The following is a 27880-nucleotide window of genomic DNA, read 5'->3' on the forward strand; positions in this document are numbered from 1 at the left end:
ATAAATTAAAATTTTTTAGTGATACCTATAAGTTATTTGGATCTATATAACTATTCTTAAAAACCTCTACTTAGTATTCTCTATTCTTAACGAATATTAATTAAAAATGTATACAATATATATTATTTTCATCATGGCAAAACGAGTGAATAACATAGTGTTTTTTTAAATCGCTGTAAAAACATAACTGATTATATTTACTGATATATTAACTGATATATTTTAAAAATATATTTTATATAGCAGTTTTGGAGGGCGATAAGAAGGACTGATAACTGAAAAGGTGACACAAAAAAATTTTTACGATGTGTTAAAAAACCGAATTTATGGTAAGTGAGTAGCAGGGCCGGATCTTAGCTTTTTAACACCCGGGGAAAATTAAAAAAATATGGCCATCTCAGGGAGATTACCAGAATTAGTATTTTTTTTTACGAAAAATTATTGTATTGTAAGGACCAACATTTATAAAATCTTTTGCAATATACTGGACCAATAATTTATTTACCACAAATAATTTAAATGATTTTAACTTAAAAAATAAAACATTTTAAATTTTAAACTATTCAAGTAGGTAATAGTTTTAGATGCACTTCTTAATGATGTATTTAAAACTAAAATCTGTGGTCAATATTTCTAAGTTTCAGGTTTAGAATAAATAATATATTGATAATAATAACATGTATGAATTATTTATTCACAAATCTAAATTAGGTTAGAACAAGTGTAAAAGAACAATATTTAATTTACAATATACTAAAACTACCTAACAATATTATACAATTTTAATTTTTAATATTTGTTACAATCAAAACTTAATATCATGTACGGAAAAAATACAATGGATCAAATGTGATAATGTACTGAAAATTGTAATATAATGATTATAAAATGATAAAGAAATTTACTTTATCATAGATTTTAACTTAAGGATTAAATGTATATACTAAAATATCTACATTTTACATTCTACATTTTATATATTTCCAAAATAATAAGAACCCGGTTGTTTATTTGATATCTTGAACTATAAAAATAAATTATATAAAAAAAACAGTTTGTAATAAAAAAACCTAACAAAATAGAATATAAATTTCTTTTTAAATTATTTTAATATGATATGTAAAACATAATTTTCAATTTGACTTGGGCTACTTATCAATAGGATAGTTTTTAGATTCTGAGTGAAACGATGAATTTATTGATTTTACAATGATGTGTTGTTTTTTTATTATTTTTTTTGTGTCTGTTATGTCATCACCTTTTAGGTCAGTAAAAGTGCTTGGATTTTCTTCAACAGTATCTTTACCAGACTTTATTATGTCACTAATCAGAGAGTACATTAATCTATGATGGACTAAGGCGCGTACACTCCCGCTGACAGTTACGGACGGGTATTTCCTATATCCACGACACTGCGTACCTATATTTTCATATTTATTTTGTCCTTTTTAATTATTAAATCAATGTTATTAGTTTTTACTTTTATTATTTTGTACCTAGTTTTAACTTTTGTTTTAATGTCCATCTTTAATTTTCAATTTACAAATTTAAGACTTTAAAAATACGCCCACGAAAATTATACGCCCGGGGACAAATCCCCGACTTCCGAAAAGCGGAAGAGAACAAAAGAGAAGGGAAGAGAAGAGAAGAGAAGAGTAGAGAAGAGAAGAGAAATTGTAAAATTATATTTTGTTGATAGTAAAATATATCATATAATATAATATATTATCAACTCGTTTAAATACGGGATTCAACACATATCGTATCAATTCGAGATTATATTTATCCACAGATGAGCATAATATTATGTTTTATAAGTGTATAATATAGATGTGTGCGACAATCATAAAACCACGTAACTAATACACATGCCGCACGCAAGAACGTTTTTATTTTTGATTTGAAGTAGGTAGGTATATCTAGGTATTGTACCAGTCATTACAATATTGAATTATTTCTAGGATATCACTTAAACAAATTGATTTTAAATCGACGTTTAATTTTATCATAACAAAGTCTATCCCACGTTTTTCATTCATATTCATTCAAATATTTTATTACCCTATTTTATTTTATCATTTTTTAAACGACTGATATTTAAGAATCTTAAAATAAAATTTGGAGCTAAAATATCAAAACTAAAAAGCCATTAAATCTATCCCAAGTAAACCCACGAGTAATTTTTTAGTTCTGTTGTAAGAAATAAAGGATTTATAGAGGATGAATTTTCCAATAACAAAATTGACTAAGATAGAAACATTTTAGATTCTGAGCGAAGCGATGAATGTATTGATTCTACAATGATGTGTGTTTTTTTTTTTATTTTTTTATTTTTTAATTTTTTATTTTTTATTTTATTTTTTATTTTTGTGTCTGTCATCACCTTTTAGGACAGTAAAAGTGCTTGGATTTTCTTCAATAGTAACTTTTCTGATAGGAAAGTGAATCTAGTTGGTACTTTGGGGGGTCAAAAGTTCCCAGTAGTTTTCACAAGCGACGTAAAAAACAAAAGAAAAATTAAGGAAAAACGGGAATTTTTACGCAAAATCTGTTTTCGAGAAAATCGATTTTGGTTTTCGGTGTAACTCTAAAACAAATGACCGTAGGGGCATGAAATTTTGACTGAATGTTTATATTAGCATTTTCTATACACCATAAAATTTACAAAATATTTTGACTCTTTTTGAGCTGTTTACGGCCATTGTCAGTTTTCAATTTTTTTAGTTTTTTGTTTCTATAAATATCAATAAAATTTTATCTGTTGAGTAAAAAAGCTTGAAAATTTAATAGAAGGCTCCTAGGTTATTGTTTCAAAGGCAGATGAAAAAAATTAAAAATCCTTAGTCACAGTTTTTATTTATAAGCATTTAAAGTTCAAATTTTGACAAAATACGGAAAAATCACGAAAAATTGCAAATTATTTTGAGTTGAGAATTCATAAAAATTTTTCTTTTTAAATCTAAGATTTGAAAATGTAATATAAGATTACTCATAAGTTTGTCTACCTTTATCAAAAAAAAAATGTCTAGAAGAAACTTAAATTAAATTTTTATGAGCGTCTGAAATTTATTTTTTTACAACATTTGATATTTACTCGATTTCTCATGTAACAATTTTCTTATTTTATTGTAATTAAAAAACGAATGACTGTAGATACTTGAAAATTTCACTGAATGTTTATATTAGCATTTTCTATACACCATAAAATGTTGAAAATATTTTGACTCTTTTTGAGCTGTTTACGGACATTGTCAGTTTTCAATTTTTTTAGTTTTTTTTTCTATAAATATCAATAAATTTTTATTTGTTGGGTAAAAAAGCGTGAAAATTTAATATAAGGCTCCTGATTTATCGTTCTAATAGCAGTTGAAAAATATTAAAAATACATAGGCACAATTTTTTTTTATAAGCATTTAAAGTTCAAATTTTGACAACATTTATCAAATTTATAATTTATTAATTATTTTGTAGTTAACAATTTATAAATTTTTAACTTTTATGGCTAAAGATTGAAAATTTAAAACAAGGCTCCGAGTAAATAGGTTATATATAAATTACTTTATTCACAATAATATCATCAAATATACTTGGTAAAATCATAGGCTGACTGACCGTTTTCGCTCAGAATCGTTTTTCTTATACAATGATATTATATCATTGAATTCAAATTTAACACCATCCATTACAGTGACCCACTTGTAACCTACCGTACAGCAGAGCGACATCCACTTATCCACCTTTTTTAACTTGTCTATTCGCTCTCCAGACATTAACAAACCATTCTAGTTGTTTGCTTTTTATGTATGATATAATACTTGATCCGTTGTATAACTCCTGTAATTCTTGATTTTTTCTTCCTATTCTCTTCCTCTTCATCTTCTCTTCTCTTCACTTTTCTTCATCTGCTCTTCTGGTAATTTGTAAATAGGAGAAAGGAGAGAAGAGAAGAGAAGAGAAGAAAAGAGAAGAGAAGAGAAGAGAAGAGGAATAAAGAAATTAGTATCCGAACCCACCTAGAAGCAAACGTTAGCCACGTTAGTTGAATTTTATAAACGAATATGCATCTGCAACATCTACATCCCAGATAGTACACTGTTAACGACAGTGGAGGTTGAAAATATAATAGACCAACTCCTAAAACCCGTCATAATCTTGGGAGACTTCAATAATCGAAATTCATCTTGGGGATGTACTTTGTCTGCCCCCATGACAAGTCAATAGAACAAGTAATTGAAAACGACCAATCCCTAATTTTATTGAACAACGGAGACCCTACCAGGTATAATATTTTAACGGATCACTATCTGCTATAGACCTTAACAACCTTTTCCTTACGTACGTTACCCCAGCCCCCCCCCAATTTGACATTAACAATTTTTTTTGCGCCAATAATTAGTACTCGATTCCTGTGGATTCCTGAGCACACTTTTATAATTCCTGCTCTGACGGTTTTCCCGGAAAGTCAAATTTTCCTCGGGTGGGGCCGGGGTAACGTTACTCCAGCCCCACCCACCTTCTAAATTTAACTTTTTGCAATTTTTTTTGTGCCAATAATTAGTACTCGATTCCTGTGGATTCCTGAGCACACTTTTATAATTCCTGCTCTGACGGTTTTCCCGGAAAGTCAAATTTTCCTCGGGTGGGGCCGGGGTAACGTTACTCCAGCCCCGCCCACCTTTCAAATTTAACTTTTCCCAATTTTTTTTGCGCCAATAATTAGTACTCGATTCCTGTGGATTCCTGAGCACACTTTTATAATTCCTGCTCTGACGGTTTTCCCGGAAAGTCAAATTGTCCTCGGTTGGGGCCGGGGTAACGTTACTCCAGCCCCGCCCACCTTTCAAATTTAACTTTTCCCAATTTTTTTTGCGCCAATAATTAGTACTCGATTCCTGTGGATTCCTGACCACACTTTTATAATGACTCCTTGAAAATATGTTGAAGACCAAAAGTTTTGCATTGTCACTCTACATATTACAACTACAATAATGCTTAAAAACGTTGTTATTTTGTAGGGATGTGATTAAATGGTATTATATATGTACATAATATGTATTAATATATATTATATATTCTATAGAGCACAGATTTTTATTTTATTGTTAAAGATTAATATTTTGATACATCTAAACAATGGAATATAATTAATACAGTTACGTGTACCCCAAATTTACGTATTTTTTTTATAATATATAATTTATAGGTTAATATCTTTTTTTATTGCTTCCGTAAATAATTGCAATAGTTGTTAAAAAACAGTATGTTAATTAATTTTATGCAAAAAATAAATTTTTAGATGTCTATATTGATTAAAGTACAACTTTTAAAAATCTTAAATCTAATTAGTTTTTTCCAATTTTTAGATCCCCTTTTTGCGTATGTTAGATAGTGTCCAACCGAATTTCTCAATGAACTTTTAGAGCGTTGAAATGCCAAAACACCTCTTAGTTCATATACTGTGGATTTTACTTTTATTAGTTTTGGGATGTCACACAGCTTAATTTTAAAATTTTCAATTTATTTTGACACATTTTGAGCTATTTATAGCCATGAGAATTTTTTTAAATATAATTTAATTATCAGTTAAAATTCATGAGCACGGTGAAAAACAAAAAAAATGAAGGAAAACCCGGAGTTTTTACGCAAAATCAATTTTTGACAAAATCGATTTTGGTTTTTGGTGTTACTCTATAACAAATGACCTGCATAGATTCATGCAATTTTCACTGGTTGTTTATACTAGCGTTTTCTATACACAATACATTTTTAAAAAATATTGATTTGTTTTTAACTGTTTCCGGACATTTTCAGTTTCCAAATTTTTATCTTTTTTATTTGAATGTCAATAAAATGTTATTTGTTGAGTAAAAAAGTTTGAAAATTTAATACAAAGTCTGATATATTGTTACTTTAGCAGTTGAATTTGTGTGTGTTATTTAGGTTTTCAACATCCTAATTCTAGTTATAACACTTGATTTATTTTGTTTTTTTTTCGTTTTTTTCTTACATAATTATTCCGATATCATAATTGTTATTTTAATTTTTATTGTAATAATAATTTATTCAAACGATTATAATATAATTATTATATGAAATTTAATTTGTAATAATCGTTACATATTTGTATACAATATACTATAATGTACACTAAATGGAATAACATTTGATTTAATTTTGATTTGTTTCTTATATACCTATAGTTATTATTTATTCCGATATCGTAATAATTAATATTTTTTATTATACCCAAATAGTTCGATAATTCAAGTAATACGGCTTATTGAAGCGGTTTACAGCAAAACTAACTATAATAAAAATTGTAGAGCAGAATTTTTTCTAACAATTTTAAGAAGCACGTTATGATATTTTAATTAATTAGTTAAATAATTAATTGATCAAAAGTAAGAAGATAACTTGTTAATTTACCATGCGATATATTAGACTATTGGAATACGATATCAAAAATCGAATTCCTTACGATTATTAAAAAAGTTCTCCTCTACAATATTTATAAAAGGTATTTTTACTGTAAACCGCTTCAATAAGCCGTATTACATGAAGAACAAAAGTATAGTTTTTATTTGTATAAAATTCGGATACGAAGAGGCCGCACTATTGAACAAAATATGGCATAAAAACACGGTTTCGTAATTCCTGTAATACGGCTTATTGAAGCGGTTTACAGCAAAACTACCTATTATAACAATTATAGAGAAGAATTTTTTAACAATCGTAAGAAGCCTGAATTTCGATATTTTTATTAATTAGTTGAATAATTAATCGATAAAAAGTTAAAAACCGTGTTAATTTACTATGTGATATTGGACGATTGGAATACGATATCAAAAATCGGATTTCCTACGATTGTTAAAAAAGTTCTCGTCTACAATTTTTATAATAGTTAGTTTTGCTGTAAACCGCTTCAATAAGCCGTATTACTTGAATTATCGAACTATTTGGGTATAATAAAAAATATTAATTATTACGATATCGGAATAAATAATAACTAACTGTATTAATTATATGCCATTGTTTAGATGTATCAAAATATTAATCTTTAACAATAAAATAAAAATCTGTGCTCTATAGAATATATAATATATATTAATACATATTATGTACATATATAATACCATTTAATCACATCCCTACAAAATAACAACGTTTTTAAGCATTATTGTAGTTGTAATATGTAGAGTGACAATGCAAAACTTTTGGTCTTCAACATATTTTCAAGGAGTCATTATAAAAGTGTGGTCAGGAATCCACAGGAATCGAGTACTAATTATTGGCGCAAAAAAAATTGGGAAAAGTTAAATTTGAAAGGTGGGTAGGGCTGGAGTAACGTTACCCCGGCCCCAACCGAGGAAAATTTGACTTTCCGGGAAAACCGTCAGAGCAGGAATTATAAAAGTGTGCTCAGGAATCCACAGGAATCGAGTACTAATTATTGGCGCAAAAAAAATTGGGAAAAGTTAAATTTGAAAGGTGGGCGGGGCTGGAGTAACGTTACCCCGGCCCCACCCGAGGAAAATTTGACTTTCCGGGAAAACCGTCAGAGCAGGAATTATAAAAGTATGCTCAGGAATCCACAGGAATCGAGTACTAATTATTGGCACAAAAAAAATTGCAAAAAGTTAAATTTAGAAGGTGTGTGGGGCTGGAGTAACGTTACCCCGGCCCCACCCGAGGAAAATTTGACTTTCCGGGAAAACCGTCAGAGCAGGAATTATAAAAGTGTGCTCAGGAATCCACAGGAATCGAGTACTAATTATTGGCACAAAAAAAATTGCAAAAAGTTAAATTTAGAAGGTGGGTGGGGCTGGAGTAACGTTACCCCGGCCCCACCCGAGGAAAATTTGACTTTCCGGGAAAACCGTCAGAGCAGGAATTATAAAAGTGTGCTCAGGAATCCACAGGAATCGAGTACTAATTATTGGCGCAAAAAAAATTGGGAAAAGTTAAATTTGAAAGGTGGGCGGGGCTGGAGTAACGTTACCCCGGCCCCACCCGAGGAAAATTTGACTTTCCGGGAAAACCGTCAGAGCAGGAATTATAAAAGTGTGCTCAGGAATCCACAGGAATCGAGTACTAATTATTGGCGCAAAAAAAATTGTTAATGTCAAATTGGGGGGGGGGCTGGGGTAACGTACGTCTTTTCCTTAACTCCTTCAATATAGTGGGATATTCTGGAAGTGACCACTAAAAATAATAGAAATTCAGATCCAAAGTTAAAATACTCTGTACGATATCTCCCTCCCAAATAGAACCTTGCAAAACCAAACTGGAAATTATTTGCTGAGTTAATTGAAGATGAGCTGATATTAAACCCGAAGGCTCTAACAAAAGAAGAACAAATTGACTCTAGTGTCAACAATTTCTCCAATATTATAATCAAAACCGCGAACATAGCGATTGGGTAAATGCAATACAACAATAAAAACAAAGCAGCTCCTTAGTGGAATGAAGATTGCAGCAATGCCATTAAAAAATACAAAAAATCTCTTAATCGTTTTAAAAAATCAAAAGACCTTAATGATCACATACTACTCAAAAAAGCAAGAGCGGAAACTAGATGCATAACCAAAACAAATAAAACTCTATTATGGAAAGATTTCACCTCTTCTATCAATTACAGCATTGACTCCTCAACACAATGGAACAAAATTCGGTCCCTAAAAGGAGACAAATCCAATTTTTGTCCTGATCAAATTAGAGGTAACCAAAATACAATTTATGACTCTTCGGATAACATCGCGCAAGCGTTTGTACAATTTTTCAAGACCAACAACAGAAACCTAAATTATTCAGAAAAATTTCTGTTATTCAGAAATGCTTATACTCCTATATCAGATATTCAGATATCATTCCATCCTCCAATGAACATAGCTTCAATCAACCTCTGATCCTTAAAGAACTAATCATTGTCCTACAAAACAGTAAGAGCAAAAGCCCAGGACCAGACAACATCGTAAATGCAATCATTCAAAACTTCCCTGAAAAGGGAGTTGCAACTCTGCTCCAAATCTACAATTCAATATGGTCATAGGGAGTATTCCCAAATCAATGGTGGAATTCAACGGTGATTCCTATTCCTAAACCAAATAAAAACAAATTCGAAATAAACAATTACAGGCCCATATCTCTTATAAACATTATGAGCAAGAATTAACAAAAGACTCATCTGGTACCTCGAATTGAACAACTTTATCTCCAAACATCAGCGTGTAGCTTCAGGCGCAACCACTTCACCATAGATAATCTCTCTACACTACACACTGACATCAGCACAGCTTTCAAAAGAAATCATCACCTCATACTTGTCTCCTTTGACTTACAAAAAGCGTATGACATGGTCTGGAGAGACAGAGTTTTATCGATTCTCATGAAATGGGACACAAACGGACACATGATAAAGTTTCTGACTAAATTTTTAACCAATCATTCTATCAGAGTAAAACCGAAAACACATTATCTAACCATCTCCATATTGAGAATGGTCTCCTGCAAGGTTCAGCTCTCAGCGTCACTCTCTTCCTGGTTGCAATAAATTACATTGGCAAAAATCTGCCCTTTCCGGTTAAACACAAACTCTTCACAGATGATTGCAACATTTACTGCAGCGGGACCAATCTAACAACTTAAACCCTACTGATGCAATAATCTCTTAACATTTTATCTCAGTAGTCCGCAAAAACAGGGTTCATTTTCTCCCAGTCCAAAATTCAAAGCATCATATTCAACAAAAAAAAACTTCTCATTGCTCAAATCACTTTAGACGAAACACCTCTACTCTTCTCCAACAATTTACGTATTCTAGGGCTTATCTTTGACCACAAACTATCTTGGAAATCTCACATAAGAAATCTTAAGTCTTGCTGCAAGAATGAAAATTATCAAAATTTTGTCAAATCTCTTATGTGGATCAGACCAATACAGCCTCATTTTAATTTACAAATCACTTATTCTCTCACTCATTAACTATGGCTCTGTTATTTATGGCACTACCAAAAGAAATCTACTAAACACTCTAGACCCGATTTGCAATCAAGGAATTAGATTAGCTACAGGAACTTTTAGAACTAGCCCAGTAGACAGTGTCTTATGTAACGCAGGTGAACCTCCACTTCAGATTATCCGTGACAGCAATACGGTCAAATATATGATCAAGTCGTCAAACCTGCCAAACTATATACTGCCTCCAATTTCCATCATCCTTTCCCAAACTCTAAAGCAAAAACACCCATTACGATCTACGAAAACTTCACCCGAATCAAAAAGAATATCAATCTGAATATAGACACAATCAACAAAATCCCCACTCCCTCACGTGCACCTTGGAATTGGTCCCCTAATATAAAAACTGAACTACTCAAGTTCAATAAAAACATAACTGAAAACTCAATCATAGTATCCCATTTCCATGAATTAATTTACTTACATTTCCACGACCACGCGCTAATTTAGACATACGCGTCAAAAAGCTCAAAAGTAACAGGTTTTGCAATAGTTGATGGCACCGAAGTCAAAAATTCCTACTCCCATCATTCACCAGCATTTACACAGCGGAAGTATATGCGATATACATGGCAGTACAACTTATAGTCCCATCTCACAACCATTCCACCCTCATAATGAGTGATTCTCTTAGTGCCCTCATATCACTTCAAGACCAATACCCTCAGAACGAACTTATTCAGCGCACCAAAGAATGTATCTCATCATCGAAAAACAAAATTAATTTCATGTGGGTCCCATCACATGTAGGTATCCCTGGGAACGAGAAAGCGGATGCAATGGCGGATGAAGCGGTCACCTCTGGACCTACCCCCTTCATAACCAAAACCATCACCAAAGACCTGATAAATGAAGCCCAAAAACGTATCCTCACATCATGGAAAAACCACTGGGATGACATTCCAACAAGTAACAAACTAAGGAACGTCAAAAAAACTGTTTCAAAATGGTTATACCCTGAAAATGCATCATGGAGAGAACAAATAATAATAAACAGAACTAGAATAGGTCACTCCAATATTACCCACTCCTACTTAATCACCAAGGAACTCAGACCAATGTGCAACTTATGTAACTTGCCCTTTACAATAAATTGAACACATAATCATCAACTACCCCTAATTCGAATCTTCACGCTATCTCCTCAAATATCCTACAGCACTATGGTTTCGTTCCTTTATTGATGGTATGAAACCACTTGTTAAAATTCATGGAGTCTCTTCTGACGCGTTTGTGGATGATGTAAAAGTGTTCTATCGTGTCCACTCTCTAAACGACTGTCTTATCCTACAAGATGAACTGAACGCAATTGTTGCATGGGCCAATAAACTAGGATTGGATTTCAATATTGCTAAATGTCATCATATGACCTTTACACATCTTAAATCCCCAATTAATTTTAAATACACAATTAATGGGACTATTCTGCAATCATTCGATAAATCTGTCACTGATCTTAAATAAATTCTTAAAATATACCAGTCATGTACTTCAGTATTGAATGTCTTCCTCATAATTATTTACCAGTACGTGAGTATCTCAAACTAGATTCACTAGCTGATCGTAGACGTGCTTCTAACCTTACATTTCTATCCAAATTATTAAATGGACAGATTGACTCACCACACCTTCTCTCTCTCATTCCTTTAAATGTCCCTCCTTGCTTCACCCGTCAACACACCACTATTTATTTACCTACTTCCTCCACTAACTATGGTTTAAACGAATCACTGGAGCGCTGTATGTCTATCAACAATTCAGACCCCTCCTTTACCATCTCACAAACCTAATCAATCTATAAACTGTATCTTTAAACTGCACTGTTATATCCCACTATTGTAATTATTTGTATTAATATTAAATGTAAATAGGGCTCACGCCCGTATTGTATGCTAAAATAAAATACAAATAAAATCACTCGATGAAGCCCACAATCAAAACAACATCATCAATATTTAAATTTTTTTTAAAATTAATTTGTTTAGATGATTAACTATAATTCTCCCCTCTGTGCGAAATTCAATCTCTGAGATGTAACATAGAGATCCCATTGAGTCATAAGAGGTTGTGTTTTTGTGCTTAATGACCACCCAGAGATGTCACTGGCACGCTTAATGCCCAGTCTCGCGAAGGTACTGCATGCGATGTCGCATTGTAACTGCCATGCGCAATCAGGTTGAGATTCATGGGACTACCCATTTTCATCATACTGACTTCGCATAGAGTGCACATGCATAGTGAATATCCAGAAAAAAACAGGAAATACCAATTTCATCAGATTTGAACCTGATCCCCTAAATTATTTGACCTACGCCTAACCAATTGGGACACGCTACTGAGATACTATCACAATTGTATTGTAGTGTATTCAGAGTAGAATAATCGGTTTTTGTGATGTATATTTGCAACTTATCAGAGAGATAAATGATTAATAATTTAACCATGTAACTTCTATATAAAGTCACACAAGTATTAGTAGTAAGCAGTCAATAGTTTTATGGTTGAGAGTTAATAGTTTGAGTGGATGGTCGATAGTTGAAGTTGAGGACTGACAACGACCTGAAGAGGACCTGCGGACGACCAGCTCAACCCACATTTGGACGTCGGCACCCACGACACACCATGGCCCGATTAGTAACCCTGAGTTATAATTTATAAGTATTACCTAATAATATAATAATAAATTCATGTTTAATAATAGATACATATATATATATATATATATATATACGTTGAGTACTTTGCATCACATAAGGTAACCCTGATCCCTAGTAATAATAGCACATACCGAGGTCGAGTCTCCGAGACCTCGTTAATATAAACAGAACGACACCGAAAGAGTGGTAAGTGCGACAGGCGAAGAGGAAACGTTACTGGTACGACAGATGTAACATTAATTATTGTGTAATTCGAGATTTTGGTAATAAACCGCATAAAGTATCTAATCTTTCTTCTTTTCAACCAATCTTAGCTGGCGTCCCACAAGGATCTATACTTGGCCCAACATTATTTAACATCTACACATCCGACATCCCGCAATCACCGCACATAAACATAGCCCTCTTCGCGGACGATACTGTCATCTACTCTGAATCTCGCAACCCAGAAGCAATATCTGTACACCTACAAAACTACTTAAATACATTATCTGTCTGGTGCAAGAACTGGAAAATATCAATTAACCCATCAAAAAGCGTAAGTGTATTATTCAGTCTACGCCGTAATCCTACTCCACCACTGCTAACTTTTAACCACGAACCAATTGCATGGCCACACCTCTCTTCTAAACTTCAACAGGCCTATTAACGTCTAGGGATGCTCTTCCCTATCTAAAAGCAGAAAGTCTTCGCTACAAAAAAAAACTTTCCCTTCTTATTTATAAGCAAGTACTACGTCCATTAATCACTTACGCCTGCCCTATTTGGGGTAACTGCGCACAAATCCATCTTAAAAAACTGCAAATATTTCAAAACAAAGCTTTAAGAACGACAACAAACGCTCCATGGTTCGTAAGGAACTCAAACATACACAAAGACCTCAAAATTTCAACTCTTCAAGACCACATCAAGCTCACGGCTCTGAGCTTCTTCGAATCCATCCATAAGTCAACAGGCTCAATAGTCAATACACTACCACATTAACATCAGACCACCTTTACAGCGCCGTCTCAAACGAGGTCGCCCGCATGACCTAATTCCTCAAGACACTATCTAACTTAAGTCTCTAACTACTGTTATCATCTAACGTAAAATTGTAATTTATTCATCGCACTTATTACGCCAAAATGTATTTTATCTTTCATCTCTAGGTATAGATAGCGAAAGCTAGGAGTACCTTATTGTAATAATAATAAAAAAAAAGAAAGAAGTATCTAATGAAGTATCTCTCTTTTCCGATATTATAACTTATACAATGATATATGGCGGAGGTGATATGCCTGTGTGTATAGTGTATACACATGGTAAAATAAAAATATTATACATGTGATATAACTGTTGTAAGTATGTGCTGATAAAATATAATATGTGTCAGTCACTTTAGTGATATGTATGTGCATACGCGTATGCGTTTTCTCATACATAAGTGTGAAACAAAACATTTTACTCGAGTCGGATGGGTTTTGTTGGTGGTGACGGTGACTGGTAACGCATGTGTTTTTCCCATGCACATTCATGAATTATAATATATATATATATATATATATATATATATATATATGTCGGTATTGATATGTAAGTTGTTGTATTATTTAATCAGGTATTGAGTTATGATTTATGAAGACTAAAATTATAATACCTTTCATAAAAATACTTACGCATCAAGTGTTGTTCAATTCATAGTAATTTACTTGATTGGTATGATGGTATATTGGTATGAAACCCTACTATAAAATAAGAAAATAATATGGAACAGCGTATACATTTGAACTAGTTTCAAAATTCGTAAGATTGTCAATGTATATTTTTTAAGCAAAAACTTTTACCATAATAAATGAGGGTTTATCGTTTCAGTATAGTAGACTTGAATATAAATATTTACAGTGATCTATGTTTATAAATGACGTCTGTTTCTACAAACGAATTATGTACCTTATGTTACGTACCCACGTATTAAGTAGTCATATATTAACTATGTACAGCGCGCCGCACGTTTCTAATAATATTTGACACTATAACTAATAAGGCAATTAGTATAGTATAACATGCGGAGGTCGTTGCAAAATCGTAGAGAAAACAATTAAACTATAGAAGGTGCCGTCACATACGTATCTTTCCTGGAAAGCCAACGCCCTTACGCAGGATACGAGTCGACCAGCATACCAAATACGAGACCCGAACTCTGTCTCATGACCCACCCACTCCAAAGGACACAATCATATATATAGAAGCCCAGGACAAGAGCTCTTCAGACGGTTAGGGACATTCAGAGTCAGGTCGTAACACCACTCACAGTTTATATTTTATCTTAAAGAGTCGTAACACCACTCTTTTACACCATAAATTATAACATTGTATTTTTGTACTACGTTAATAAACATTCATCATACCTAGTACATCACGTATTTTATTTCCGCGTTGATGTATATATCGACGTCGGTTGGGACGTAACACTTATACAATGTTTGTATTTTGTATGTATTATCCAGGGATTCTAAGAATTAATGTCGTACAATGTAAATGTTATATTACAGAATAGATGAAATAGATTCCATCTATTCTGTGGTTATATGGGTAGGGAGACACTATTTCCAATCTGTTTTTCACATTTTTTTTTTCCCAAAACTTCTTTTTCTCAATACCATTTTTCCCAAAACTTCTTTTTCACAATACTATTTTTCCCAAAAATTATATTTATTAATTATATTTTTCACAATACAAAATTCAATACAAAAAAAAATAATTTATCGTTAATTTTAAAATGTATAAGTAAAAAAAAAATTATTATAAACAAATAAAAGTATTAAAATTTTAAATTATGACCAATGGCCGTGAGGTATGCAATAATATCATTGTTATTAACAAATTCGTCATATTTAGAAACAATATTATAAATTCGTTCCTCTGTTTTTAGTTGTACCTTATTACGACATTTCCTTATTTTTTGTCCTAGATTCAGTTGTCGTAACATGCACTCAGTGTCAGCTTGTTCTTTTCCAAGTTCATTAAAAAATGTGTATACGCTAGGATGTTGTCGTCCAACAACCACTTGGAACCGATTATGCCAGCCTTCTGACAAATTATTTGTTCTTGCCAATCGTTGGAGTACTGTATGGTACTGGTTCCACAGTTTTGGGGGGAATCTGGGTTCAGTTCCTTTTCTCCGACCTCTGGCTTGCCTCCCACGGATGTAATTTATCTACATTAAATATTTAAGTTATACTTAAAATTTGAAATTTGAATATTATATTATGTATATTAAAAAATAATTTACCTCAAAATATTCTGCAATTGGCATATACTCGTCTGGTACTTGTTCTAATAAAACATCAAACGTTTCGACAACTTTTTCTGGCGGCACAAACGCTAAAGCACCGGTCATCTGAGCTGTGATCTTAATGTTGCGATTTTCTGGATCATTATATTGACTTTGTAACCCTTCTGCCTGTATACGACGATAAAGACTTTGACAAAGATGAAATAAACAAGTATGTATTTCAACTCCAATTATTTTAATCGTCGCATTTATAATTGATTGTTCAAAATCAGTCATCACAAATTGTGGTTTTACAATATTTATTCCAAATTGTTGTGCCTCTGAAAGTATAACTTCATATACTTTTGAATACGCTGCTTCTTCTTTTGACTCTAGTAACGCGTACACCAACAGAAGTCCAATAACTTGATCAGTTCCATTTGTTGTCTGTGTGGTTGGTCCTAGTATGGTAAATAATTGAAAAAATATTGTTGGAACAACTTTAAATGTTCCGTCAACAAACCAGGTAGGGCTGTTCATTAACATTTTCAAATTTTCTTTTGTTGCAAAAATTATTATTCTTCCACATGTTAACTGATAATCAATATCTTCAAATGAATCGTATAACAAAAATTGCTCTCCTGCTATAGTTTGTCTAAACTGAATTGGTAATTTATGCAGTTCGTTCATACTTCGAGGGTTCGACGGCATATTGATTACACGTTGTCGTGTTATTGCCTTTCTTATATTTTGACGCTCAGGAAGTTCTGCTAAAATTCCAGCTGGTAATAGTAGTATACATTTGTATGTTCACAGTCTACTTTTTGTGTCACCACGGTAATTTCACACCGTTCAAGGGAGGATGCCCCCCTTAGACACAATAATTTTACCGTGTAAAAATTATGAAGAATTTGTACACTTTTTACACGGTAATTTCACACCGTTCAAGCTTGGACACAATAATTTTACCGTGTAAAAATTATGAAGAGTTTGCACACTCAAAGTCAGTTTTGTCCAAATATTTACAGTGTACATGCTAAATGGTTTTTTTCTCAACAAACCTTATTACTAAAATGGAATAATTATTTAAAATACAGAACACAAGTTATGTAATAACAGATTTTTTATTATTGTAAATTAATTCTAAAATATATTTACACAAGTTTTCTTACTTTTCTAGTAAAAGGTACATATTCTACAATACGATCATGAATTAATAAACAATAAGCAGTTACACCTGTAAGCGAATCTGAAGCTTCGATTTCCAATTGAACATCCACTGCTGAGGCTGTGGTTGAATCGTTCTGTTTTGAAGTATCGATAACTATAATTGGCGCGTTTGCTACAAAAGTAGAAGGACTCAATATCGGGTTACGAATACTTTTTTCATAGTACGATTCTTGAAACGATGTATACATATTATACAATAAGGTGAAATTATTTTTCGAAAAATCTAAATTCAAATTATCGTATGGATAAGCTATTGAGTTCAGAAATACTTTAACGTTTGTTAGATTACAATGATCGAATATACTACAATCTTTTGATAACACATTTTTGCGTCCTTTCTGTAATCCAATTACGACGAATCGTGGTTTTTCTAATTTTGAAGCAGTTTTCAAATTCCACACAACTTTTTTAGTGGTCCCGAGTTCAGGATATTCAAAAGTTTCAAAAGATCTAAAAGGGATAAACAAACTTTTTTCTTTTTCTATAAGTTTCAATAATTTCAACCTTTCTTCATCATCGACCGTTATATGTGGGACCTTCCAGACTATTTTATTTAAGGTGACTTTACCTTCAGTGGTAGTTGCACCACTTTTAACTTGTAAAGCATTTAAATCACTATGACTTCGGGTTAATATTAATTCCAATCTAGAATTCACTAATATTCTTTTGTAGTCTTCAAACAATCCTAACCAATATTTTAATGGAATACAAGCGGTAAATTCACCTTTATCATTTTCTGATTGCGTTGCGTTTTTAAAATTCCAGCCAGCATTTTCATAGCAATTGTAGTTGTCTGGCGTACCGGATAAGTAACCTTTCAACGAGCTAGTGATTCCAAGAACACGCGTGCTATCTACTTCTATCCCATTGATTTCCAACCGTATTTGCTCAAAAAGGTAAGAGTAACCGTTATTAGTTAGTTTCACTTTGGTAGCATCAGTAATTATTCCTTCCAAAAAAATAAAGCTTTCGTGTAGATATGGATAGACATCCGTTTGCTGGATCGATATACGTATTTCATCATTATTATTAAATGATGTTGTATACGGTGCGTATGAATGATATTCAATTTTTGTAATTTTAGAATCCGTTTCGTACTGTGAAGTTATATCCAAAATATCACTTTCAGGCATTCTGCTTTAATTGATAACCCAAAGCTTGTAAAATTTTTTTATTCTTCACCGTCAATTTTTTTATTTGATTTGATGTTGCTGGTAGCACTTTAGTCTTATGACTAGTTGTACTGATCCGAAGTAGTGGGTTTATATTGAATTTTAAACCCATCTCAAGATCCGTAACGTTTAATATGTAACACAATTGTCAATGCCTCACCAAAATTATCAATCGGATTATGATCTTGATCAACTAACTGAACGGTTATCGAATCAATATTTGTTTTATTCAATTTGTAATATATTAAATTTGGTGGTGACTGAATTACTTTCAACCCTGTCCTCTCACTTGGGAAAAACTCATAAATCGAATGACTCTGAAGATGGTTGTTGAATGATCCTTGAGCTATATTACACATTACTTTTATAGAATTAATTGTGTTTAAATTTACAGCTTTTTCCGATCGAAGAATTTCATTGTGTGGCTTATATACTCGTTTTTCAAAACCGAATACAGGTGCTATACTATACGGATGCTCAAAGTGTAGTATCCCATTACATTTTATATACGATCTGAAATCGTTAGGATCAACTGTAATGTCGAATGTTAAATTGGTTAAGTTTTTACTATTATAGTCATCTATTTGCTTCTTAACTCGTTGCTTAATATCTTCAATTTCATAACAACCCTCTTCCAATGTAATAAAACATATCATAGGATCATTATTGTTTTCATTCTCAGCTACTTGTATAGAAAATTTATTATTATTATCATTAATATTTGGAAACGAATTAAATGACTGTAAACATAACAAAGCTATTTCTGAGTCCTCGTAAAGGTTTATAGGCGGAAAATAATTTACAGATAATATGGTAGCATTCCCAGTTAAACTTAAAGTAACTGACTCATACATTACAAAATCTAAGATATAAATTTAATGATGAGATCCGTGACGTTTAATATGCAGAACAACTGTTAACGTTTCGTTAAAATTGTCAATTGGATTATTGTTTTGGTCAACTAACTGAACAGTAATTGAATTAATATCTGTTTTGTTTAATCTGTAATATATAAGGTTTACCGGAGATTGAACAACCTTTGTTCCTCTTCTCCCACTTGGGAAAAACTCATATATCGAATGGCTTTGAAGTTGGTTGTTAAATGACCCATGTGCTATATTACACATTACTTTTATAGAATTAATTGTGTTTAAATTTGCAGCTTTATCCGATCGATGTTCTTCATGAAACGGTCCACAAACTTTCTTTCTATACCCAAAAACAGGTGCTATACTATACGGATGCTCAAAGTTTAGTATTCCATTACATTTTATATACGTTCTAAAATCGACAGGATCAATACGTACACTGAATGTCAGCTTTGTTCCGTAGACTTTATTAACTTGAGATAACTCTTCTACCATATATTTGTTAATATCTTCTATGTCACGGCATTCGACTGGTACAAAAAATTGAATTTTTGCTATTCTATCTGGAGGAATTGATTTTATTCTCAGCCGGTTATTAGTTGGATTTATAATATTTGTAAATGAATTGCACGTTTGCAAAGATAACAAAGCTATTTCTGAATCCTCGTAAACGTTTAGAGATGGAAAATAATTTACCGACAATACAGTTGAATTTCCAGTTAGATTTAATGTAATAGATTCATGCATTGCAAGAATTCAAGACATAAATGACCACAGTTAAATGTATTGAAGTCTTGATAGTTGGAATAGTTGTATACTATTTTGAACTGTCTGAAATAATGTTGTAATTCAATTGGTGCTGGTAAATCACCAAAGCTATCAAAATATACAACTTTGTCCTTATTTTTATAAAACGCTACCCAATGGCTTCCGTCGCCTGAAGATGTATCCAAGTTTAATATACCACATTCAATCGTATGTGGTTTTTTAGGTAAGTTATCACGTGAAAAGACACCACGGAAATGATTGATTTTCAACTTTCCGATATATTTTATAATATCTTGAGACGAAAGCGGTCTATCAGGTAGCGTGATCATCAGTTTTTTTTCCTTAACCTATTCTTGTTTGATTTCAAACCACTGCCTTTTTTTCTTTTTGAATTTTGAACCGCATTATACACACTAGCACCTCCAGACATCAAACTACCAAGTGCTGACAATCCTGCAAATATAGGTATTAAGGGAATCGCACCTCCTGATTGTCTCGGTACTAAAATCAACCTTTTACCACCATTCTTTTTTTTTGAGATTCTTTTTTTTTTCGCTGCTAGTATACAATTTGTTTTTATAGCACGTTTCCGTTTGCAACCCATACCTATTTTTCTTTTAGCTTTCATTGCGTTTGTTACTGCGTACGCAACTAATTTCTCTTTTCTAGGTGTATCTTTTGCTTTAAATCTTTCCCAAGCTCGATTTTCTAACACTTTATCAGCTTTATGTCTATCGTCTAAATTTTTACTTGTTGCATACACAATATCGTGGTCACGACAAGCAGCATCCAATAGGTTTATTCCTTTATCACCACGATCTAGTCTCTTTTTTAATTTCGTACCAGGACCACAATACTGATATCCTGAAATATGAGCTTCGAACGGGAGACTATTTATAAGGGAGTTTACAAATCCTTTACCAGTCTTGTTTGAATTGTACTTACGAGTTGAACACTCCATCTATAACTGGTTATAAATTTAAAAAATCTAGAGTATTTATACGAAAATAATATGAATTTGATTGAACAGAAAGATAAATTAGATGTAATAAATGTAGATGTTCAGGTAGTAAAAAAACCATCAAGACATGGTTCGTTATTACCTGATACTATACGTGCTATACTAGTGGCTCAGGAAAAACAAATATAATGTATAATCTGATCACACATGCAAACGGGTTAAGATTTGAAAATATTTATTTATACTCGAAAACCTCTAATCAGGAAAAATATGTCTTACTGAAAAAAATAATAGATGATATAAAAGGTGCTAATTTTTTCATATTTACAAGCGCTGATAAGGTTATAAAACCAAACTTAACCAAAAAAAATTCAATTATCATTTTTGATGATGTGATATGTGGTCCACAATCCGTAATCAGAGAATACTTTAGCATGGGCAGACATTCAGGTGCTAGCTCTGTATTTTATTTAGCACAGACATATTCTAAAATATCAAAACAGCTAGTAAGAGATAACGCAAACTTCTTAATGATACTTAAACAAGATGATACAAATTTACGACATATATTCAACGATCATTCGTCTACAGATATGGATTTCTCAGAATTTCGTAAAATTTCTCATTTATGTTGGAATCATAGTGATTATGGGTTTATGGTCATCGATAAAACTCGGGAAATGAATGAAGGAAGGTATAGATGTGGGTTTCATACGTTCATTAAAATAAAATAATTTTATATATTTATACCTATATAAATATACCGTCACACAGTTATTATCTACATAGTGTTATCGACAGTCATACGATACAGGTATAGTACTTTTATTATTTACAATGAACAAACAAAAAGTTTTATTGGAAAATTTAATAACATCAAAAAAAAATATTAAACGAAAAATAATGGAAATGAAACGTGGTGTTATAGATTCTGAAAACTATTTCCGTGAGGCATTTAAACCAATAATTGAACCATTGAGTACACATGCAAAACAAAATGAAATATGTAACACACAGTCAACTGTACTAGAAAATAAATCAGAAACCTCATGCACTAGTGAAGATGATGATGATAACGAATTAAATTCACCATTTGAAAATTTTTTAAATAACCGTCCTAAATCAATACGTTATGATAAATCCTATGGTATGCATTATGATAAAAATAGTGATTCATATAAAATAGGAAAACATTCTGTAACTTTTAGTCACGGTAAATTACTGCTGCTTAATAAATATTATAAATTCACACCAGGTTTATGGTCTTTATTATGTGAGAAGGAACCAAAAAAAACAACTATAGAAGATATAGAATCTTATTACAATATTTTGAAAACTTCTGGAGTCCATTTAAAAGCAGATGGAAAACCTAGAACCTCAAGGTATCATAAATGGGCGACTGTTGTAAAACCGTTGTATGATCGAATGAAAATGGAGGAAAAACAGTTTAATGAAGAAATAGATAAAATTAATGAGAATACAACTCCACGAATTAACTTAAAATCATTTAACAATACTTTACCTTCTAGTCCTTTTGGCTTATTAAACGCTAAACGTAGAAAAATAACACAAGAAAATGATCCATTTGATTTTAATCAATCAGCAAGCAGTTTTTCACCTTCAGATCGTATGTCTACAGATATGATTAATTTTACTTCATCACCTGATCCTAAGACAGGTAGTGGTTTATATAAAGATGTCTTACCTCAAACCCAATTAGTTTATTATGACGATCCGAATGAGCTAGTAACTAGATTAAATCTTTTGACATCATCGCAAAGTGTTGGTAATACTGGTGTTAATAACGAAATCATATCTATTTTAGAAGAACTGCGTGAGAGAAATATTATAGCATAATGACGACCTTAGAGGGTATAGCTAATGAGCTACATCGACCAGCGAGAAAAATATTTCCTAGACGTAGTGTGGTTACACGGTTTATTGACGACCTATGGCAAGCTGATTTAATGGATATGCAATCTCATTCTAAAAAAAATTACGGTTTTAAATTTATATTAGTTGTTATAGATACATATAGCAAATATGTATTTGTGGAACCGCTGAAAAATAAATCAGCAAAAGAATGTACAAAAGGAATGGTTAATATATTGAAAAAAGCTAATCCAAAATTTTTACAGACAGATAATGGTACAGAATTTTATAATACTCAATTTCAAGATTTAATGAAAAAATATAAAATTAAACATTACAGTTCATACAGTGTTATTAAATGTTCAATCGCAGAACGTGTGATACAAACACTTAAAAATAATATATATAAACATTTCACTGCAACAGGTACATGGAATTGGTATAATACAATATCAAAAATTATACATAACTATAATAATACAAAACATAGAACAATCAAATGCACACCTAATGAAGCTCGAATGGATACAAACAGAATTAAATTTAGTACATATAAAAATTTACAAACATTGTATAAACCAAAATTTAAAGTTAGCGATAAAGTACGAATATCTAAGTATAAACATATATTTAGTAAAGGATATACCCCGAATTGGACAACGGAAATATTTACAGTTTCAAAAGTTTTACAGACAAATCCAGTAACTTATCAACTAAAGGATGAATCAAACAATATAATCTTAGGTGGTTTTTATGAACAGGAAATTAAATTAACTAATTTTCCAAACACCTTTCTTATTGAACGTATTGTGAAAAAAGTTGGGAATAAAATGTTTGTTAAATGGTTGGGTTTTGATTCAAGTCAAAATTCGTGGATAACATCATCAGATATTTTTAAATAATAATTTTTTATGTATAACATGTAATACTTTTATAATAAATGCCAGAAAAAAGTTGAAATAATTATTTGTTTTCAGTTTGTAATTTTTTTAAAAACAAAAAAAAAAAAAAAAAATTTACTTCACTACCGTTTGATAGCGCTTTCTGTTTATACCGATTGGAGATTTATCAAGTCTTTTTTTTCTTTAATTATAATATAATTTATCTAGTTTGTAGTGACCATAAGCCAAAGTATTTATCCCGTCGTCATTTATATAACGTTTATCGTCATTAGCGCTTAGAACAAGTTTGTTCATTGTTTTCGATTGAACAACATGTTTGTTTGATTGGATAAAATTCATGACCCTGTGAGTTAATTTATCCTTAACAGATAAATGGTTTATAAAAGCGTGTAGTATATCCTTATAATTTTCGAATTGCATATGTTTTTTAATAATATATTTCTTTACGCCTTTTGCTTTTTTTTCCTCAGTACCGTCTACAGTTTTGTACGCATATAATTTCGGTCTTAATGAAACGAATTCTTTAAGTATAATTCCTTTCAATTCATCCTTGAAAAAGCCTGGCTGACTTTTATGTAATTCGCTAAAACAATAATGGTCTTTGGGATAGTTAGATGTATCAAAATATGGTAATAAATCATTTTTTAAATCATTGAAAAAATTTGTAGTTTGAATAGCGTATATCAAGGAATCAGTATCCGAATATAAAGAACTAATTTTAGTACCATACCTTTTCTTCATGACATTATAGTGAAAATCGTACATAAATGTTTTCGAAACGTCTAAAATTGCAAATCCCACATAAATTGCCTTATCGAATTTAATAGTTTCCTTATGTTGGTGAATAGCCATGAGATTTTTAGAGTATATCGTTCTGTCTTTAAAACTAGTTTTTGTCATTAGTTTATACGCTTTTTTTTCTGATGAAACCAGTTTTATAGAAGTTCTTGCTCGGACATTCTTCATACATTTACCAAAAACGCTAATAATTAACAACTTCCAGAAATTTTTTTCAAACTCATTTTTTGCTTCTGCTCTCATTTTTGTACAGAACTCAATGTATGATGCCATCCATTTTTTTTGCGAAAAGCGGATAGCTCGATGAATTTTTACTAATTTAAGACCGTGAGAAATCGCTTGTTTTAAATTTTTGTAATGTACAATATAGTTTTTTTTCGGTGATAGAGTAGTTAACAATTTCTCAACTTTCGAATTTGGTGGGCATTCGTTAAACGGTAAAAACGGAAAATCATTATGGGTTTTATGTAAATGTTTAGGGTACTCGATATCAACTTCTAATATATATCCTACTTCAGAATCTTCAGAAATTTTAGTTACATCTATGTCGAGATCATCAACCCATTCAAAATCTTTAAAAGGTAGTTCTGTCAACATAGACTTTCCATATAAATTTACACAGTCGAGATATGTAATCCAAGTAATCGGTTCATTCGAATTATAGTCCAATCCTTCAATATTTGGTATGTTTGCTTTAGCATATCTTTTAGTTGATTGACAAATACCGCCTCGGATTGATTTTTCGAAGTAGAGTAACATATTATAATCCTTTAACCTCTCTAATTTAACCTTTGTATACTTAAGCATACAATCAAAAGCAAATCCAGGGGCAGTCAAATAATGAGCAGGATCTATTCTGAGAGTAGATAAACATATGTCTCTAAAATTTTCGAACACGTCAGCTAGTATGGTAACATCAGTTTTTAAATAAAGATCGCTATATTCACCCAAAGTCTTTACGTCAAATGTATTCCATACATTTTTTGCATGTCTATAATCTTCATCACTAATTTGTTCATCTGTTAACGAGTTATAAAATTCAAGCTTTGATGGTAAAAAAGCATTGTCTAATTTACTCCAACTATCGACATATTCGTAAGGGAAGACTCCTTTCCGTGTAACTAAATCTAATGATTTGATTGAAAATATTTTTAGGGTTTCTCTAAACCTCAACTTATCTTCAGATAAATTGGCTGCAAGTTTACTTAGCGACTCACTCATAAAACGGAATGTATCGACAAATTTAATACTAAATCTAGGTGCGATTTCCTTGCTAAAGGATATATATTTTTCCGATGAATTAGGAATAATATGAATATCTTTATCATCGCAACCTAGTTCCCGAATTATGAAGTGACTATCATAAGATAAATTATGAAAGAATATTGGAACGAACGATGGACTAGTTATTTCGAAATTACATTGAAGACAGAGACATTGCCTATATTTGCCAGTAAAATGACAGTGATCTCGAACTTTAACCAAATTATTGTTTTTAAAATGTTTTGAACATTTTTGACAGAACTTGGTTCTTTGAAAACGTTGTTCCTCTTTATCAGTTAATTTGTCCATCGGTGTATTAATTTGATAAATTTTATTAATTTCATTTCCAATATCGATCATATTTTTCATAAATTTTTTTGCAGCTTTCTCACCTCTATAAATAATTACTTTCGTCGGAATTTCAAACTGTTTTACCAGCTCTTTCGATATAATACTATAGTCAACTTTTACATAAAACCCATAACTCATAATTTCATGTAAATGTGTAACATGAGTTTTCTGATTTTTTTGTTTTTTACGTCTATTAATGAATTTATTAGGTTGTTTAGGAGTTAATATACATTCGAAATCTGCATAAATGACAAATGGAATCCTCTGCGTTTTTTTATAACCTTTGAAATAGATGAAATCATCATCCCCCTCTTCAAACATTATAGGCCTCCCCAACGGATTCTTTCCACAATTGCGTCGATGTTCATTTAATCCTTCTACACCCCAAAGCTTACTTTTGCACGGTTGAGTACCAAAAGTTGTGAAACATCTCTTACAAATAATTAGCTTCGAACAATTTTTCGTTTTCTGACTTCTGATTAATCTTGAAAAATTATGAATATAACAATAATGTGATGTTTCATCATTATTATACAAAAATAGGTCAAAATGATCATTTCTTTCGGTATTACATACATACAAGGGAAAAATAGTTTTTTTGTCATTCAAACTATAAATATTTATTGAAATATTGTTTATACGTTCAAATTTAGGTATCTGACTGATTGGTGTTGGAAAATCAACACATTTAAAATTTAAACTACTTTTTAACTCTAACATCTTAAAATATTTTTCATGAAAATTAGTTTTATTAGAGCGATTATCAAACTTGGATAATAATGCATATTTAAAACATTTATTATCACTATTTTTCACATTAATAATCGCTCTTTTATCTTTAATATGCTTAGGTAAATCAATATATGTTCCTCCTTTAAGAGGATTCACTATATTGATTCTCAACTGTAATGTTTCTATTACCTTAAGCGTCCATCCAGAACCTTTCTGTGTAAAATCTGCCTCTTCCCGCAACAATTTATTGAACATATCGTTTAGTATTTTTTTTAAATTAGATGAATTACATGCAAGAACATTAAAAGTTTTGAATGCAATATCCTGTACTTCTTGCGTAATAATTCTTTCGTAAACACTATCCACGACTAAATTAAATTTTATAGATGTATTTTTACACGATTCTTTTAACTTAAAAATTAATTTCTCTGAAATATAGTTAAAAAAAAGCGTGTAATCTATAAAATCTAATGTATTTTTAATGATAAAAGTTTTCGAGCATTTTTTAAATCGTTCAATTTCGAATAATTCTTTATCAGTAGAAATTGTCCGCTGGCATTTTCTCACCGTTTGTCTTTTCATGATGAAACTGTAATAGAATATATAAAAAAAAAAAATATATAATAATGTAGAAAGATCATTTTATTTAAAATATCATTCAAATAAATTAGTACATTTAGAATATATTTACAAGACATAAAAAATAAAAAAAGCTGTTTTGAGGTAAAAAAATAATGAATGAAAACAAGAAAATTATGAATTACTATTAACCATTGTTCATATAATTGTACTGTGCATATAATATAGATAATTCTTTTCGAATATTTTTTTCACGTTTCTTATCTGTATGTAGCAAATGTAAATAATCATTTGCAATCTTTTTTTTTTCATTCATTATTTTTTTTTGTTTTAAACCCGCTTTTTTTATTTTTATATCAATAATTTTAATTTTTTTTTTAAATTCTACTGCTGCCTCATCCATTGCTTGATCAATTTGCTCGGCCTTTCGGATAACATCGTTAATTTCATCCA

At 31.2% G+C, this 27880-nt stretch overlaps 1 protein-coding gene and 1 pseudogene across 1 annotated transcript; both read right to left on the bottom strand.

Moving 5' to 3' along the window:
- Positions 1–15629: 15629 nt before the first annotated feature.
- Positions 15630–16227, bottom strand: LOC132947593 (uncharacterized; annotated as a pseudogene).
- Positions 16228–23887: 7660 nt separating this feature from the next.
- On the bottom strand, positions 23888–27103 carry LOC132947594 (uncharacterized). Its single transcript, XM_061017885.1, has 3 exons — positions 26305–27103; positions 24152–26229; positions 23888–24064 (listed from the first exon to the last, which is right to left on the bottom strand). Exons 1-3 carry the CDS (start codon positions 27101–27103, stop codon positions 23888–23890), a joined length of 3054 nt encoding a protein of 1017 aa, XP_060873868.1.
- Positions 27104–27880: the final 777 nt, after the last annotated feature.

This window comes from Metopolophium dirhodum, chromosome 6, assembly GCF_019925205.1.
Source record: "Metopolophium dirhodum isolate CAU chromosome 6, ASM1992520v1, whole genome shotgun sequence".
In the NCBI taxonomy this organism is placed as follows: Eukaryota; Metazoa; Arthropoda; class Insecta; order Hemiptera; family Aphididae; genus Metopolophium; species Metopolophium dirhodum.

Bases quoted from the DNA above. Each gene is read 5' to 3' on its own strand.
- LOC132947594 (XM_061017885.1), bottom strand. From the start codon at position 27,103: ATGTTCAATAAATTGTTGCGGGAAGAGGCAGATTTTACACAGAAAGGT. The intron at 26,230-26,304 runs GTAAAAAACAAA...TTTATGTAAAAG, and splicing joins TAATAAATTCATTAATAGAC to TTGACTATAGTATTATATCG. The intron at 24,065-24,151 runs GTAAAGAAATAT...TTATCTGTTAAG, and splicing joins AGGAAAAAAAAGCAAAAGGC to GATAAATTAACTCACAGGGT.